Source organism: Pan troglodytes, chromosome 1 (assembly GCF_028858775.2).
Source record: "Pan troglodytes isolate AG18354 chromosome 1, NHGRI_mPanTro3-v2.0_pri, whole genome shotgun sequence".
NCBI classification, from domain to species: Eukaryota; Metazoa; Chordata; class Mammalia; order Primates; family Hominidae; genus Pan; species Pan troglodytes.
The window spans coordinates 184,962,592-184,978,088 of NC_072398.2; the positions used below are offsets into that span (position 1 = coordinate 184,962,592).

The 15,497-nt window shown below is 40.5% G+C and overlaps 1 protein-coding gene across 15 annotated transcripts in view; it reads right to left on the reverse strand.

The window, feature by feature from the left end:
* Window positions 1–15,497, reverse strand: part of MAST2 (microtubule associated serine/threonine kinase 2) — a 236,294-nt gene that overhangs the window by 34,621 nt on the left and 186,176 nt on the right. For 9 of the 15 annotated variants that reach the window (XM_016962029.4, XM_063781248.1, XM_063781218.1 and 6 more), the window contains 2 exons: window positions 4,349–4,424; window positions 1,171–1,191 (listed from right to left, as the gene is read on the reverse strand). In XM_016962029.4, the coding sequence (XP_016817518.2) occupies window positions 1,171–1,191; window positions 4,349–4,424 (97 nt within the window). Of the gene's footprint in view, window positions 1–1,170; window positions 1,192–4,348; window positions 4,425–11,362; window positions 11,475–15,497 lie in introns of those variants that run through there. The other 6 variants (XM_063781249.1, XM_016962041.4, XM_016962036.4 and 3 more) reach the window with 3 other exon arrangements.

Here is a 15,497-nt window from a genome sequence, read left to right on the forward strand (position 1 = left end):
CACAGCTCTCATCAAAACAAACAAACAAAACATGCCCCCCCACCCCGCCACAGTTATTTGCTTTACTGTAGAGGGGAAAGATCAAGCAGGGATCTAGTTTGAAACTTTTATAATATGAACGTGTGATTCTTTGCCTGGACTGTGGGATGTGGTGTATTCTTTTTTGTAGAGCTTAAGGGTACAGCCTGCTCTGGTTGAAGTTAGATACAAAGTTTTTTTGCTGTTACTCACAGAACCTGAGACTATCAGCAATGGAGGATCTTTATAAGTTCATATTACAATTTACAGAGAAAACACTAAGATCCTGAGATTTGGGTGGTTTGTTCAAGGCTTCATGGTTATGGCAGGGACAGGGAGAAGAAGAAGCAAAAAGGAATAAATCTTGCTGGGGCTTCTCCCTTCGAAGCACTCCTCCCCACCCTTACCAATACCTAGCAGCTTTTCTACTCTGTTCCGTAAGGGGTGAGCCGCAGGTTCCATGCCACATGCACATGACTCAAACTTCATGCCACCCTGGCAGCAGCACATATAGGCTATAACTCTGCTGGAACCTAGTCTCTGAGGTTCAGACATGTCCAGGAAGGTGCTCAGACATGATGTTCTCTTTGACCTTTGCTGGGTCCTGGGAGCACCACGCAATAAAGCAAGTCGGTTCCAGGAAATAGCTCAGCAAAGATGAGACAAGTATAACTCAGGGATGGATTTCCCAAACCCTTGTCAAATACACTTTTGTACATGTGAGTTTTCCTCCCCTTAGATAGAAATGAAAACTAGCTGCATGGCAGCAATTTCTCTGTATAATGAACAGCAGGGGCCACCAGAGTCAGGAAGAAATGCCACCACATGATGCCTCTATTTCCTCTATCTGGTCACTGCAGTCATCTGACTGTGCAAAGCTGTGGGAATAAGGGTGACTTGTCCCTAAGCTCAGAAGTTTGGAACTATTCAGCAATTCCTGCCTCCAAGCATATGAGCTCTGAGCCTTGGTTCCAGCAGGTAGAGGGAGATCCCTTTGGGCCTCTTTGCAAGACATGAAAGGCCCAATGTTCATACCCACAGTCAGAGAAGAATCATCACAACCAGTTTTCACCAACCACAACATCACAAACCATATTGTCTGGCCATGCATAGCAGTTTCCCAGCCCCTCTCCCCATTATACCCGCTATTACCTGTCAGCTCTGTGGCTATGGCTGTAGTAAAAAAATACACATTATAGTGAGAACCAAAGGAACCAGAGAGAGTGATCTTTTTGAATCTTGGTATTTGGTCTAGCTTGGCACATTCCTTCTGTTTAGGAATGTGTGATAGTTTGAAGTGAAATTGTAGGACCAATGGGTCTATCCTTAGTGTTCAATTCAATCTGTCTTTTGTTTGACATTGCAAACCAATGTGATCCTCCAAAGCGCCAGCCAGTAACACAGAAACAAACAATTCCTGATACTCTGTTTGGCAGGGTTGAAACACTTCTCCCCATCCCAATAACCAGCAGCTTTTCTTACTATGTTCTATAAGAGGACAGCCCAGAGATCCATGTTCCATGCACATGACTCAAATGTCATGCCACTTAGCATAGACCTGTTTGGGTCTCAGTGGTAAAAAACCAGGCCCTGAAGCCTCCTAGTTGGTCCTACTCCTAAACCCAGGCAATGAAACAGATCCATGGTATCAATGGAACAGGCTGTTCCCACTGCCTGGAATGGTCTACACACACCTGGGTCCTCGCACCTAACATGGCAGCTGCTTCTCATCCTTCAGAGAGGCTTTACATAGCCACCCAGTGGAGGTTCTCTGGCTTTAGTCTCTTCCTGTTCTTTTTTTGTTTTGTTTTGTTTGAGATGGAGTCTTGCTCTGTCGCCCAGGCTGGAGTGCAGTGGCACGATCTCGGCTCACTGCAACCTCTGCCTCCCGGATTCAAGTGATTCTCCTGCCTCAGCCTCCCGAGCAGCTAGGATTACAGACCTGCACCACCATGCCTGGCTAATTTTTGTATTTTTAGTAGAGATGGTGTTTCACCATGTTGGCCAGGCTGGTCTCAAACTCCCGACTTCAAGTGATCTGCCTGCTTCGGCCTCCCAAAGTGCTGGGATTACAGGCGTGAGCCACTGTGCCTGGCCCTCTTCCTGTTCTTTCGTGCAGCATCATGCTCTTTCCCTCTACGGTGCTTGTCATAATTTATAAACATATATTTGTTTGTCTTTCTCTCCCACTACTCATTTGTCTTCCCGCCAGGACACAGCTTTCAACAAATGAAGGTATCTCTATTAAAGGTGACTTGATTGTGGTTGAATTGAGACAGAAAATATGCAAATAAGATAATATCAGGAATTGAAAAGTACTAGTTTGAAAATAAAACTGGATGATTTGATGGAGAAAGACAAGAAGACCCCTTTAGATTGAATGTTTAGGGAAGGCCTCTCTGAGGAGGTGACATTTAAGATGAGATATGAATCATAACAATGAGTTAGCTAAATGAAGATCTGAGGGAACAGCATTCCTTACAGAGGAAACAACCAGTACACAGACTCTCCTACATCCTGAGTTTCAGGGAAGTAGGGACTATGTCTATTTTGTTACCACTACATAACTAAGCACCCAGCCGAGTGCGCCTGACTCTAGTTGGTGGTGCTCAGCAAATATTTATCAAATGAATGAGAAGTAACTCAATGCCACCTATGGGGATCTAGCCACAGGTCTTGGTGTCCCAGCTCGTACCTACTCTGAGAGTACAGTTTATATATAGTCCAGGCAAGAAGTCTGGGATAAGTCTTTCCAGCTGGGTTGGACAAACAAATGCATCAAACCAGCATATTCTTATACTGTAAGTGATCTTATCTGGATCCTTGCTTAACAAATTGGAAGTTCCATAGGGTAGGAGAGATGAGCCCCTGGAACAAACCTGGATAAAATTTGTTTTGAATAAGGTAAGTGGGTTGAAGGAGGAAACCCAAGTCAGCTATCAAACTTATCCCAACCTGTTCATGTTCTTTTCAGCTGCAAAGAATCCTGGAAAGAGGATGGATTTATTTTGGGTTATCATTGGAATAGTGAGTTAACACCATTTCCAGGAGCCTCTCTTTTTCCTAATATGTCTTTTTTTAAAAAGTAGTCTAAGTAGGCCGGGCACGGTGGCTCATGCCTGTAATCCCAGCACTTTGGGAGGCCGAGGCGGGTGGATCATGAGGTCAGGAGATCAAGACCATCCTGGCTAACACGGTGGAACCCCGTCTCTATCAAAAATACAAAAAAAGAAATTAGCTCGGAGTGATGGCGGGCGCCTGTAGTCCCAGCTACTCGGGAGGCTGAGGCAGGAGAATGGCGTGAACCCGGGAGGCGGAGTTTGCAGTGAGCCGAGATCATGCCACAGCACTCCAGCCTGGGTGACAGAGTGAGACTCCGTCTCAAAAAAAAAAAAAAAAAAAGTAGTCTAAGTATTAAAACTGTCCTGGCCTCCGGCTATATTACATTCTCCATCCATTAAAGGTTACAAATCTGGAGCCATAATTTTCCTGGAGGTCTTATACCAGGGACTAACTCTAACCAAGAACAATTTTAAAAATTAAAAAATAAAATAAAATAAATATAAACTCTGGCAAAGAATCTTAGAAAAGTTCTGACAAGAAATCATTTGTGTATAGAGCCTAGGTATGTGATTTGGATGGATTAATCTCATTCAGCTTTCTCTAAAGGCCTGATGATATTCCAGCCACAGGCAGAGCTGTCAGCGTTGCTGCCATGGGCCAGAGACAGGTTTGTTATCACTCTCAAGAGGGAAGAAACATGGGAGGAGGACTGTAAGCATGGCTCTGTATGCACCAAATCTTTCTAAATTCATAGAAGGAAAAGTGAAGTCCCTGTAGTCTCTTTATCCCCCAAACGAACTCCAGCTCAAAGTCAAGGAGAGAGGCACAAAGAGCCCTTTCAGCTGCTTTAAACTAGCTGAGTTAGAGAGGACAAAGAATATAACTTTGGGTCCTCCTGGAGGAGAGCTTATTTTCTCATTCATCACTCTAGGACAGTTCTAAATTGAGAGTATAATGCTTTGGAACATACCCGTAGGACATCAGGGACTAAAAAAAAGTGAATTATACAAATAAATCTACTTTTACTTAATATCTACTCTCCTGTTTAAACATTCAAACACAAATACATGGGGCACATATAAAGCAAAACCAGAACACGATCATTACAACCTAGGAGAGGAAAGCAAAGACAGAGTTTTGATGGATGGGAGCTTCAGGTAATACACTTGAAAGAGTAGTGACACTTAAAGGAGGAATCTGACATTCAACTAACCCTCATGCAAGTGCCACATGTGCTGGTCCCAGAGGAGGTTTCCTATCAACTTACCTACGGGCAGGAACAAAAGAAAAGTGAGCAGGTGCATTTGGAGAGAAATTCCGGGGGCTGTCCAAAGGACTGTTACCTGTGGATGGGAAAAGAAACAAAACTCTGTGAGGTTTGCTTGTGAGGAGGGTGGACATGACTTTCGGGCAAGAAATATTCCCCTAGCACTGGCAATTATATGGTTATTTTCTCAGGGCCACTATCAGTTTAATGAGTCTCTTTCTGTAAAAGTTTCATAGCCCAGAGGTTTTCTCCCTTGTTCCCAAGTTTGCTGTAACAACCCATGTCTCTCAGATAACCATTCTAGATCTAGCAGCAACTTGACTGTTTCCTGCCCTCCTAGGAACACACCTGAGACTTCAATCTGTCTTTGTCAAGTGAACCAACATTCAGAAGGCATAAAGAGCTCATTCAGTCAGAGGGTACAGCCAAATGTTCACACTTTCTCAAAGGGCAACAGGACCCCTAATCCAAAAGTTTCTTGCATATATATCTCTGCGCACTGTATCCAAGGGCTAAACCAGGAACATGTGTGTTTTAAGGGGAAAGAGAAGTTCTCAGGTAGGGACTCAGGATAGTAGTAAACCTTAAGATAGTTCGTAATCAAGGCCCCCAAGTCTACAAAGCATACCGCCATTTCTTATTAGTATTCACGTGTTCCCTGTAACTTGCTAACTTAAAGCTCAGAAGCTTTGAACAAAACTGTAAGTTTACCTTTGCATTAATCCCTATGGTTCTTAAACCTAAGCCTGCCATACTTCTCTGGGCTATCTTCTAGCTGGGGGCTGGTACGTAGGAGCCCCTAGTTGGCAGTTGTTAATATGACTCTACTCAAAAGGCCATGTTGAAGTAAGCACCATACTCCATGCTGTGCTGGCTCCCCTCTAACCCCTGTCCACCTCCTCACTTCTGTGCTTACCTCCCAGGGGCCTGGTACTTCAACATGCGCTGGCTTTCTCTTGGATAGTATGTTTCCTGCACAGTGTATGGATGTTCCAAGTTGCCAAAAACCTACCCCTTTGTTTCCCACTATCTCTATCCAATAGGGCTTATATAGCACTTAACGTCTTTTTATACTGATCTAGTAGAAACCAGCCTCTCAATCAGTGCTCCTACTACCCTATGCAGCAGCACCTCTGTATCAATTATATAATGGCATTGTTTTTGTTTGAAATAATAAGAGGCATTTTCAGTTCTTCTCACCCCCAGGTGCATAAAATATACAACTTCATCCAGTGGATCTGCTCTCAACATTGCATGAACTCTGGGTTTTCCATGCTCTGTGTCAGGGATATCTGTTATGACCTCTCCCCATCTTCTGGCTAGTGGGCACCAGGATATAAGGGAAGTGATCCTGAGTAGCTGTTTCCTTAGCCAGGACTTAATAAGGATCAGGCCTCCTCAGAAGTATCAAGGCTTATTTTTTTAAAAAAATTCTGTTCTTTTTTGATAGTGTCATCTCATGTCAAAGATTAACAAATACCCAAAGTTTGATTCTTGACATGCAAAGTCAGATGCCCTTTGTTGGTTCCCAAAACTACCCAGCTAAAGCCTCAAGGAGATGCCTGGACATGAGCATCCTACAATGACCAGCCTTCCAAGGATCGGTCTGGTTACAGAGGTACAAAGAATCTTCCAGGTGCGCATAGTACAGCTAGGGTTACATAACACACATGTATGTCAGAAATAGCTAACACCGAGAGGGAAAAAAAAAGCGGCAAAAAAACTAAATAAACAGCACCACTGAGCTGTAGGACAACTTCAAGCAGGGGGAGGGGAGAGCAGGGGATACAGAAAAAAGATAGGAAGAAATAATGGCGGACCATTTTGCAAATTTGATAAAAACCATATACCCACATGTTGTGTGATGGGTCCTTTACTAGATTACTTAAAGGTACATATGTTCACTGCCTGAAACCTGAAGGCTAGGCCCATGGCAATGGTACCCAGCTGAGGAGCAGGTATCCCTGAGAACCAACCAAACATCCCAGAGAGTATCTGAGAATCTCTCAAGAAAAACAGTATCATTGTTCAAACACAGTAGGCAAAGATCCAGAAAATTAGCCTAAAAGCAGTTTAGAGTAAGCCGGGTACAGTGGCTCAGGCCTGTCATGCCAGTTTGGGAGGCTGAGGAGGGCGATCACTTGAGTCCAGGAGTCTGAGACCAGCCTAAGCAACATGGCAAAACACCCCATGTCTAAAAACAAACAAACAAAAAATGCGGTTTAGAGACAGGAGGCAGTGTGGATCTCTAGAGCTGTCCTGCTGCCATCCAGGAGTGCCTTGTATGTAAGTTGAATAAACCCGTCTACTCATCAAGTTAAATTTGTCTGAGTCATTCTTTGGTCTCATGGCTCCTTCCCAGTTTAGATGGGACGTTGCAGTCCCAAGTTTTTCTTGTAACATCACAAATCTAAGAATCTCTAAGAATCCCAAACATGAGAAAGAAGAAGAGAAGTACATCAAAGAATACCCAGTCAAATCGCTCAAAACTCAAGATACAGAGAAAAATCTTTAGAGTGGCTAGAGCTTGGTGGAGCTCAGTAAAGTGAGAAGAAGATATGTTATACAGAGGAACAAAGACAAGGATTATAGCAGATTTCTCGTTGGAAACAATGCAAGAAGACAGCAGAGCAATATCTTTAAATTATGGAAGATACGGGCCAGGCGTGGTGGCTCACGCCTGTAATCCCAGCACTTTGGGAGGCTGAGGTGGGCGGATCACGAGGCCAGGAGATCGAGACCATCCTGGCTAACACAATGAAACCCTGTCTCTACTAAAAAATACAAAAAAATTAGCCGGGCGTGGTGGCGGGCGCCTGTAGTCCCAGATATTCGGAAGGCTGAAGCAGGAGAATGGCGTGAACCCAGGAGGTGGAGCTTGCAGTGAGCCGAGATAGCGCCACTGCACTCCAGCCTGGGCGACAAAGCGAGACTCTGTCTCAAAAAAAAAAAAAAAATTATGGAAGATATGGCTATTCTCCTGCCAACCTAGAATTCTAGACCCAGCTGTTGTGTAGTAAAGAATTTGACTGGCCTTAGTACCCAGTTCCTGGGAAGGAGCCTGTAAATCCTTGGAATTTCCCAAGTGATAGGAGTGCTTTTGTTATTTATGATAGGGCCTGATACTTTATGCTAATGATATAACTCAGGATGGGGACTGGCCACACCTGAAAGACCAACCATGTAATTGGAGGGTTGGGGCTTTGAGGCTCACCTAGCACCACGGAGTGCTAGCACTCACCTAGCACTTTGGGAGGCCGAGGCAGGCAGATCGCCTGAGGTTAGGGGTTCAAGGCCAGCCTGGCCAACGTGGCAAAATCCCGTCTCTACTAAAAATACAAAAATTAACCAGCTGTGCTGGCACATGCCTGTAATCCCAGCTACTTGGGAGGCTGAGCCAGGAGAATTGCTTAGAACCTAGGAGGCGGAGGTTGCAGTGAGCCGAGATCATGCCACTGCACTCCAGCCTGGCTGGGCAGCAGAGTGAAACTCCTTCTCAAAAAAAAAAAAAAAAAAAAAAAAAGAGGGTTAGGGCTTTGAGCCACTTGCTATCAGTCTGACATAAACCTGACCTCCCAGAAATGGAGAGGGGCTAGAGATTAAGTTCAGTCATATGGCCAATGAGTCAATCAATCATGCTTATAAAATAAAACCTCACTCTGGACACAAAGCTCCTGTGAGCTTCCCTGCTTAATAATAATTTGTATGTATTGTTATACATCCATGTGCTAGGAGGGTGATGCATCCTGACTTCACAGGGAGAAGGCACTGGAAGCTTTGTGTTGGGACCCTCCCAGACCTTGTCCTACACATGTTTTCTTTGGCCGGACCTGATTTTTATCTTTTTTGCCACAATAAAATTGTAAACCTAAGTATAGGGGTTTTCTGAGCTCTGTGAATCATTCTAGTGAATTACTGAACTCAGGAGGTAGTAAGAAACCTCAAATTTGTATCCATTTTGTCAGAAGTATGGGTGACTTGGGAACCCCCAAACTTCTGCTTGGTGTCTAAAGTGAGGGCAGTTTTGTAGCAGCCTGGGCCCTTGTAAAGTTTGGCCTAATTTGGGATAGTTAGTGTCAGAAGTCATTGTACCAGCAAAAAAAATTTTTTTTTTGAGATGGAGTCTCATTTTGTTGCTCAGGCAGGAGTGCAATGGCGCGACCTTGGCTCACTGCAAGCTCTGCCTCCTGGGTTCAAAAGATTCTCCTGCCTTAGCCTCCCAAGTAACTGGGATTACAGGCACGCGCCACCATGCCTGGCTAATTTTTCTATTTTTAATGGAGACGGTATTTTACCATGTTGGCCAGGCTGGTCTCGAACTCCTGACCTCAAGTAATCCTACTGCCTCAGCCTCCCAAAGTGCTGGGATTATAGGCATAAGCCACTGCTCCCGGCCTCAGCAAAAATATTTTTAAAAGACAGAGGTAAAAAATAAATACTTTTTCAAACAAAAAAACTAAATAAAATTCTCAACAGCAAACCACACTACAAAAAAATGTTTTAAAAATGTCCTTTAGGCAGAAGCAAAGGATGCCAGGTGGAAATATGGATCTGCACAAAAGAATGAAGAGCAATGGGAAACTTAACTGCATGGAAAAAGATGCATGACATTTTCTTATTATTTAAATCTCTTTAAAAAGCAGTAAATGTTTAAATAATAATAATATTATTGCTATTAAATAATAATAGTGTGGGATTTACAACACATGAGGATCAAAAGTTTGAAAACAACTATATAAAGGCTGGAAGGGGAGAAATGGAAGATTCTTATCCTGTATGTGAGGTGGTATAATATTATTTGAAGATTGATATGAGGGATATGTTAAAGATATATACTATAAATGCTAAGGCAAACACTAAACAATAAAGGGTTATAGCCTATAAGCCAATAAAGGACATAAATGGAATAAAAATACACACTTAACCCCAAATAAAGCAGCAAAAGATCACGGAAGGAGAAAAAAACAGGTGGAATAATTAGGAAACAAATAGGGAGGTGGTAGACATAAACAAACCGCATCAACAACCACATTAAATGCCCCAATTAAAAGGTAGAGCTTGTTAGATTGAATTTTAAAAAAAGAAAGACTCCATTAAAGAAACTGAGTCAATAGCTAATCATCTCCAAAAAAAGCACCTGTTTCAGATGTTTCACTGATTAATTCTACCAAACACTTATAGAAGAAATGATACCAATTCTCTACAATCTCTTCCAACCAAAGATGACTGTAACATGATTCCTAACTCATTCCATGGGGCCAGTATTACTCTATTACACAAACCAAATAAAGATATTGTAAGAAAAAAACACTACAGACCAATACCTCTTATGAAAACAGATGCAAAAATTCTCAATATTAGAAATATCAAATCCAACAATGTATAAAAAAGTTATATACCGTCACCAAATAGAATTTACTCCAAGTATGCAAGGATGGCTCAACATTTGAAAATCAATTACCTACCGCATCAACATACTAAAGAAGAAAAATCATATGGTCACATCAACTGATACAGAAAAAGCACTTGACTAAATCTAAAACCCATTTAAAACTTTTTTGATAAAAACTCAGCAAACTAGGAATACAGGAGAACTTCCTCACTTGACCAAGAACATCTACAGAAGACATACTTGTTGTTAACATCATACTTCATGGGGAGAATCCGGGTATTTTTTCTCCAAGAACAGGAACAAGGCAAGGATGGCCTCTCACTACTCCTATTCAGTATCATACTGGAAGTCTTAGCCAGTGCAATAGGGCAAGAAAAGACGACTGGGTGCAGTGGCTCATACTTGTAATCCTGGCACTTTCGGAGGCTGAGTTGGGGGGATTACTTGAGCCCAGGAGTTCAAGACCAGCCTGGGCAACATAGTGAGACCCCATCTCTAAAAAAAATACATAAATAAAAAAGCAAAACAAAACCAAAAAGGCAAGAAAAGGAAATAAAAGGTAAATACATTGGGAAGGAGGAAATAAAGGTGTTTATGTTTAGAGATGACATGATTGTCCATGTAGAATATTCTAAAGAATCAACAAACAACACTCCTGTAACTAATAAGCAATTACAACAAGGTTGCAGGATACAATGCTAATATTAAAAAGTCAATTGTGTCCCTTTATACCAGAAATGAATAATCAGAATTTGAAATTAAAAACACAATACCATTAACAGAAAAACTGAAATGCCTACATATAAATTTAACAAATACACTGAAAATCTATACACTGTAAATTATGAAACTCTGATGAAAGAAATCAAAGATCTAAATAAATGAGACATTGCATGATCATAATGGAAGACTCAATATGACTAAAATGTTAATTATAAGCAATTTGATCTACGGATTAAATGCAATCCCAATCAAAATCCAAGCAAGTTAGTTTGTGAATATTGACAAATTGATTCTAAAGTTTACATGGAAAGGCAAAATAACCTAAACAACCAATACAATACTGAAGAAGAATAAGGTTAGAGGACTGATATTACCTGACCTCAAGACTCACTATAAAGTTATAGTGATCAAGACAACATGGTGGAAGAACAGATACATAAATCAGCAGAACAAAGCAGAGACTCCACAAACAGACCCATACAAATATAGTCAACTGATATATGACAAAGGAGCACTGGCAATTCAATGAAGAAAATATATATTCTCATTGACGAATGGTGCTGGAACAACTGAATGTTCATATGCAAAAAAATGAATCTAGATACAACCTTTTACAAAAATTAACTCAAAATGGGTCATGAAAATGATCGGAATGTAAGATTTACCTAAATGTAAAAACAAAAAACGATAAAACTTGTATATGATAACATAGGACAAAATCTAGGTGACCTTGGGTTTGGCGATGAATTTTTAGGATATGAAACCAAAAGCAAAACCATGAAAAAAAACATTAATAAGCTAGACTGCATTAAAATTAAGAACTTCTGCAAAAGATACTGTTAAGAGAATGAAAAAGACAGACCATAGACTAGGAGGAAATATCTGTAAAAAACACATACTTGGCTGGGCATGGTGGCTCATGCCTGTAATCCCAGCACTTTGGGAGGCTGAAGATGGAGGACTGCTTGAGCCCAGGAGTTCAAGATCAGTCTGGACAATACAGGGACATCTTGTCTCTACAAAAAATTTAAAAATTAGTTGTGTGTGGCAGCCTAACGCACCTGGTCTCAGCTACTTAGGAGGCTGAGGTGGGAGGATCATTTGAGCTTGGGCTGTAGTGGGCTGTGACTGCACCACTGAACTCCAGCCTGGGTGACAGAGCAAGACCTTGTCTCAAAAACAAACAAGAAAAGTCAAGTCCCAATCCCCAACCCCCAAAACAAAACAAAACCAAAAACCCACATACTTGATAAAAGACAAATGTGTAAAGAACTCTTAAATCTCAACAAGAAAACAAACAACCCAATTTTAAAAATGAGCAAAAGATCTGAACAGCCACCTCACCAAAGAAGATATACAGATAGCAAACAAGTATATAAAAAGATTCTCAACATCATTTGGCACAGGACATTGCAAATTAAAACTACAATTGGATACTCATACATACCTATTAGAATGGCTAAAAAGGATGGGGAACAACAGGAACTCTTGTTATTGTTAGTAGGAATGCAAAATGGTACAGCCACTTTGGAAGACAGTTTGGCAGTTTCTAAAAAGCTAAACACAGTCTTCCCACACAATCCAGCAATTGCTCTAAATAATTACTTACTTGGGTTGAAAACTTGTCTACACAAAAACCTGAACATGAATGTGTATAGCAAGTTTATTCGTGATCGCCCAAAACTGGAAGCAACCAAGATGTCCTTCAATAGATGATGGATAAACATACTGTGGCACATCCATACAATGGAATATTATTTAGTGATAAAAATAAACAAGCTATCCACCTATGAAAAGACAGGAACCTTGAAGGCATATTGCTAAGTGAAAGAAACTAATTTGAAAGGCTATATGTCATAAGATTCTGACCTTGTGACATTTTGGAAAAGGTAGGTATAACTATGGAGACAGTAAAACAATCAATGGTGCCAGCGGGAAGATGATGAGGGACAAATAGGTGAAGTACTGTGCACTATTTTAGGGAAATAAATCTACTCTGTATGATACTGTAGTGGCAGATACGTGACATTACGCATTTGTCAAAACATACAGAACTTTATAACCTAGAGAGTAATGTAAGGGAAAAAAAAATTTAAGCCTTGGTTTGTCACCTCTAAAGGCAAATTAAAAAAAAATAACTTATGAGATCAGAGGATCCCAGAGAAGAATGCAGACTATGACAAGAGAATCTAACTGTATTACAAATGTATGAAACAACATCACTGAAGAGGGTGAAGGGAAAAGTGCTGACCTAAGAAACTTTGGAAATGAATGAAATCAGTTAGACTAAAGATCAAAGGAACTACAGGTAAGTACTGAACTCAACTTGATAAAGTTGTTTCTCAAGGAGTATGGGTTAATAATTTTGATACTGCTACACATGTACACTGGAACTGAGTAGTTTATGTGTATGGATGGTGGATGATGGGACCCAGGTTTCTCATTGTTGGAGTGGAAATTTACAGATCAGCAAAGGGAAGAAGAAGCTAGAATGATCCATGTGATATTGAATTGGAGCCAGTGACATCAAGAAGAATTCATGTTTAATATAAATACAGACAATTACATATAAAATATTTATAGATATGTGTATATTCACAGGTTAGTATACATACTAATACTATATGTCTTTGGTCAATCAGCTAAGAGGGACTAGAAAAAGGACACCCCAGTAGAAACAAGCATTCCTAGAACCCAGATCTTGATTTGTAATACTGTTCTCCAATTTAAAAATCCAGACCTCTTGGAGAAATGGCTGATTCTAGGACTGGGGTCAGAAATATACAACATGAGCCGGGAATATCTTATAGTCGCAGATAGTAAGGAAGGGATAAAACAACAACAAACCAAAACCAAAACCAACCAAACAAAAACCACCAAATTGATGTATGTCAAGGGGGGGAAGGAGCCAACTGAAAGGACCTTGATGGCCAAAACGGAACAACTTAAGCAAAAAAACTAAAGTATTAATGGATTACAGTCTGATCTAGATAATAAATACCTATTAGTTCATACTGATATAAATGATTGAATAAATAAATGGGAAGAAGATCAGTGAGGATGTAGAACACTTGAACAACATTACCAACAAACTTGACATAATTGACACTTACAGACCACTACCAAACAGTAGTAATATACATTCTTTTCAGGTGAACACTGAACATTTGCTAAGAAAGATCACACTCTGAGTCATAAAACAAAACTCAATAAATTTTAAAAGGATTCAAGTCATATAAAATATGTTTTCTGACTACAATGAAATAGAATTAGAAATCAGTAACAGAAACATCTCTGGAAAATCCCCAAATATTCATAAACTAAACAATATACTTCTGAATAATTTGTGGGTCAAAGAAGAAATCAAAAGGGAAATTAGAGGCTGGGTGTGCTGGCTCATGCCTGTAATCCTAGCACTTTGGGACGCCAAGGTGTGGGAATCCCTTGAGGCTAGGAGTTCAAGACCATCCTGGGCAACATAGCCAGACCACGTCTCTACAAAAAATAAAATAAATTAGCTGGGTGTGGTGGCAGGCAACTGTGGTCCCAGCTACTTAGGAGGATGAGGCAGGAGGATCGCTTAAGCCCAGGAAGTCGAGTCTGCAGTAAGCTATGATCAGGCTACTGCACTACAGCCTGGGCAACAGAGCAAGACTCTGTCTTTTTAATAAAAATGAAAACACATGTCATACCACTAAAGCAGTTCTTAGGGGGAAAATTATATCACTACATTATATTAGAAAGGAAATTATATCACTACACTATATTAGAAAGGAAAGACTAACTCCCAGCACTTTGAGAGACCAAGGTGGGAGGACCACCTGAACCCAAAAGTTCAAGATCAGTTGGGGCAACATAGTGAGACTTGGTCTCTAACAAAAAACACCAAACCAAAAAAAAAAAAAAAAACAAAAAAAAAAACAAAACAAGAAATGCTCTCACTTTCTACCTTAAGAAATTTTAAAAAGAGGAGCAAATGAAACCCAGAAGAAAGGTAATCATAAAGACCAAAGTAGAAATCAATTAATAAAAAAACCACTGGAAAACAAGAGAGAAAATGTATAAAACCATACACAACGCCAGGCATAGTGGCTAACGTTTGTAATTCCAGCACTTTGGGAAGCCAAGGCAAGAGGATTGCTCGAATCCAGAGGTTCAAGACCAGCCTGGGCAACACGATGAGACCCCATCTCTACAAAGAATTTAAAAATTAGCTGGGTATGGCGGTGTGCCTGTGGTCCTGGCTACTTGAGAGGCTGAAGTGGGAAGACTGCTTGAGCCCAGGAGGTTGAAGCTTCAGTGAGTCATATTTGTGCCACCCTACTCCAGCCTGGGTGACAGACCCTGTCTCAAAAAACAAACCAAAAAACCCAACAAAGAACATACACAGGTTTTTGAGATCAATAAAATTAAAATGATAGACAGACTAATCAGGAAAAAAAAAGACAAAACAGAAATTACCAACATCAAGAATGAGAAAGGTCACATTTCTATGGATTCTACAGTTATCAGAACAACTTTGTCAATTATTATAAACAACTTTATGTTAATTAATTTGACAACTTAGAGGAGACTGAAAATTCTTTGAAAGATATACACTACCAAAGCTCACTCAGTAACAGATAACCTAAATAATCCTATATCTATTAACAAAATTAAGTTTATAATTTAAAACCTTCCCACAAATTCTAGGTTCAGAGGCTTCACTGGAGAATTCTGCCAAACATATAAGACAGAAGTAGTAACAATTCTACACACTTCCAGAAAATTGAAGAGGAGGGAATACTTCCCAACTCAAAACTATGAGGTCAGCATTACCCTGACACCAAAACCAGACAAAGATATTATAAGATAACTACAGACTAATATTCCTTATGAATATAGATGCATACATATTAAAATTTCAGCAAATCAAATACAACAACATATAAAAAGACTAATACAAAAGAATATTCTTTTTTTTTTTTTTTGAGACGGAGTCTCTCTGTGTCGCCCAGGCTGGAGTGCAATGGCGCAATCTCGGCTCACTGCAAG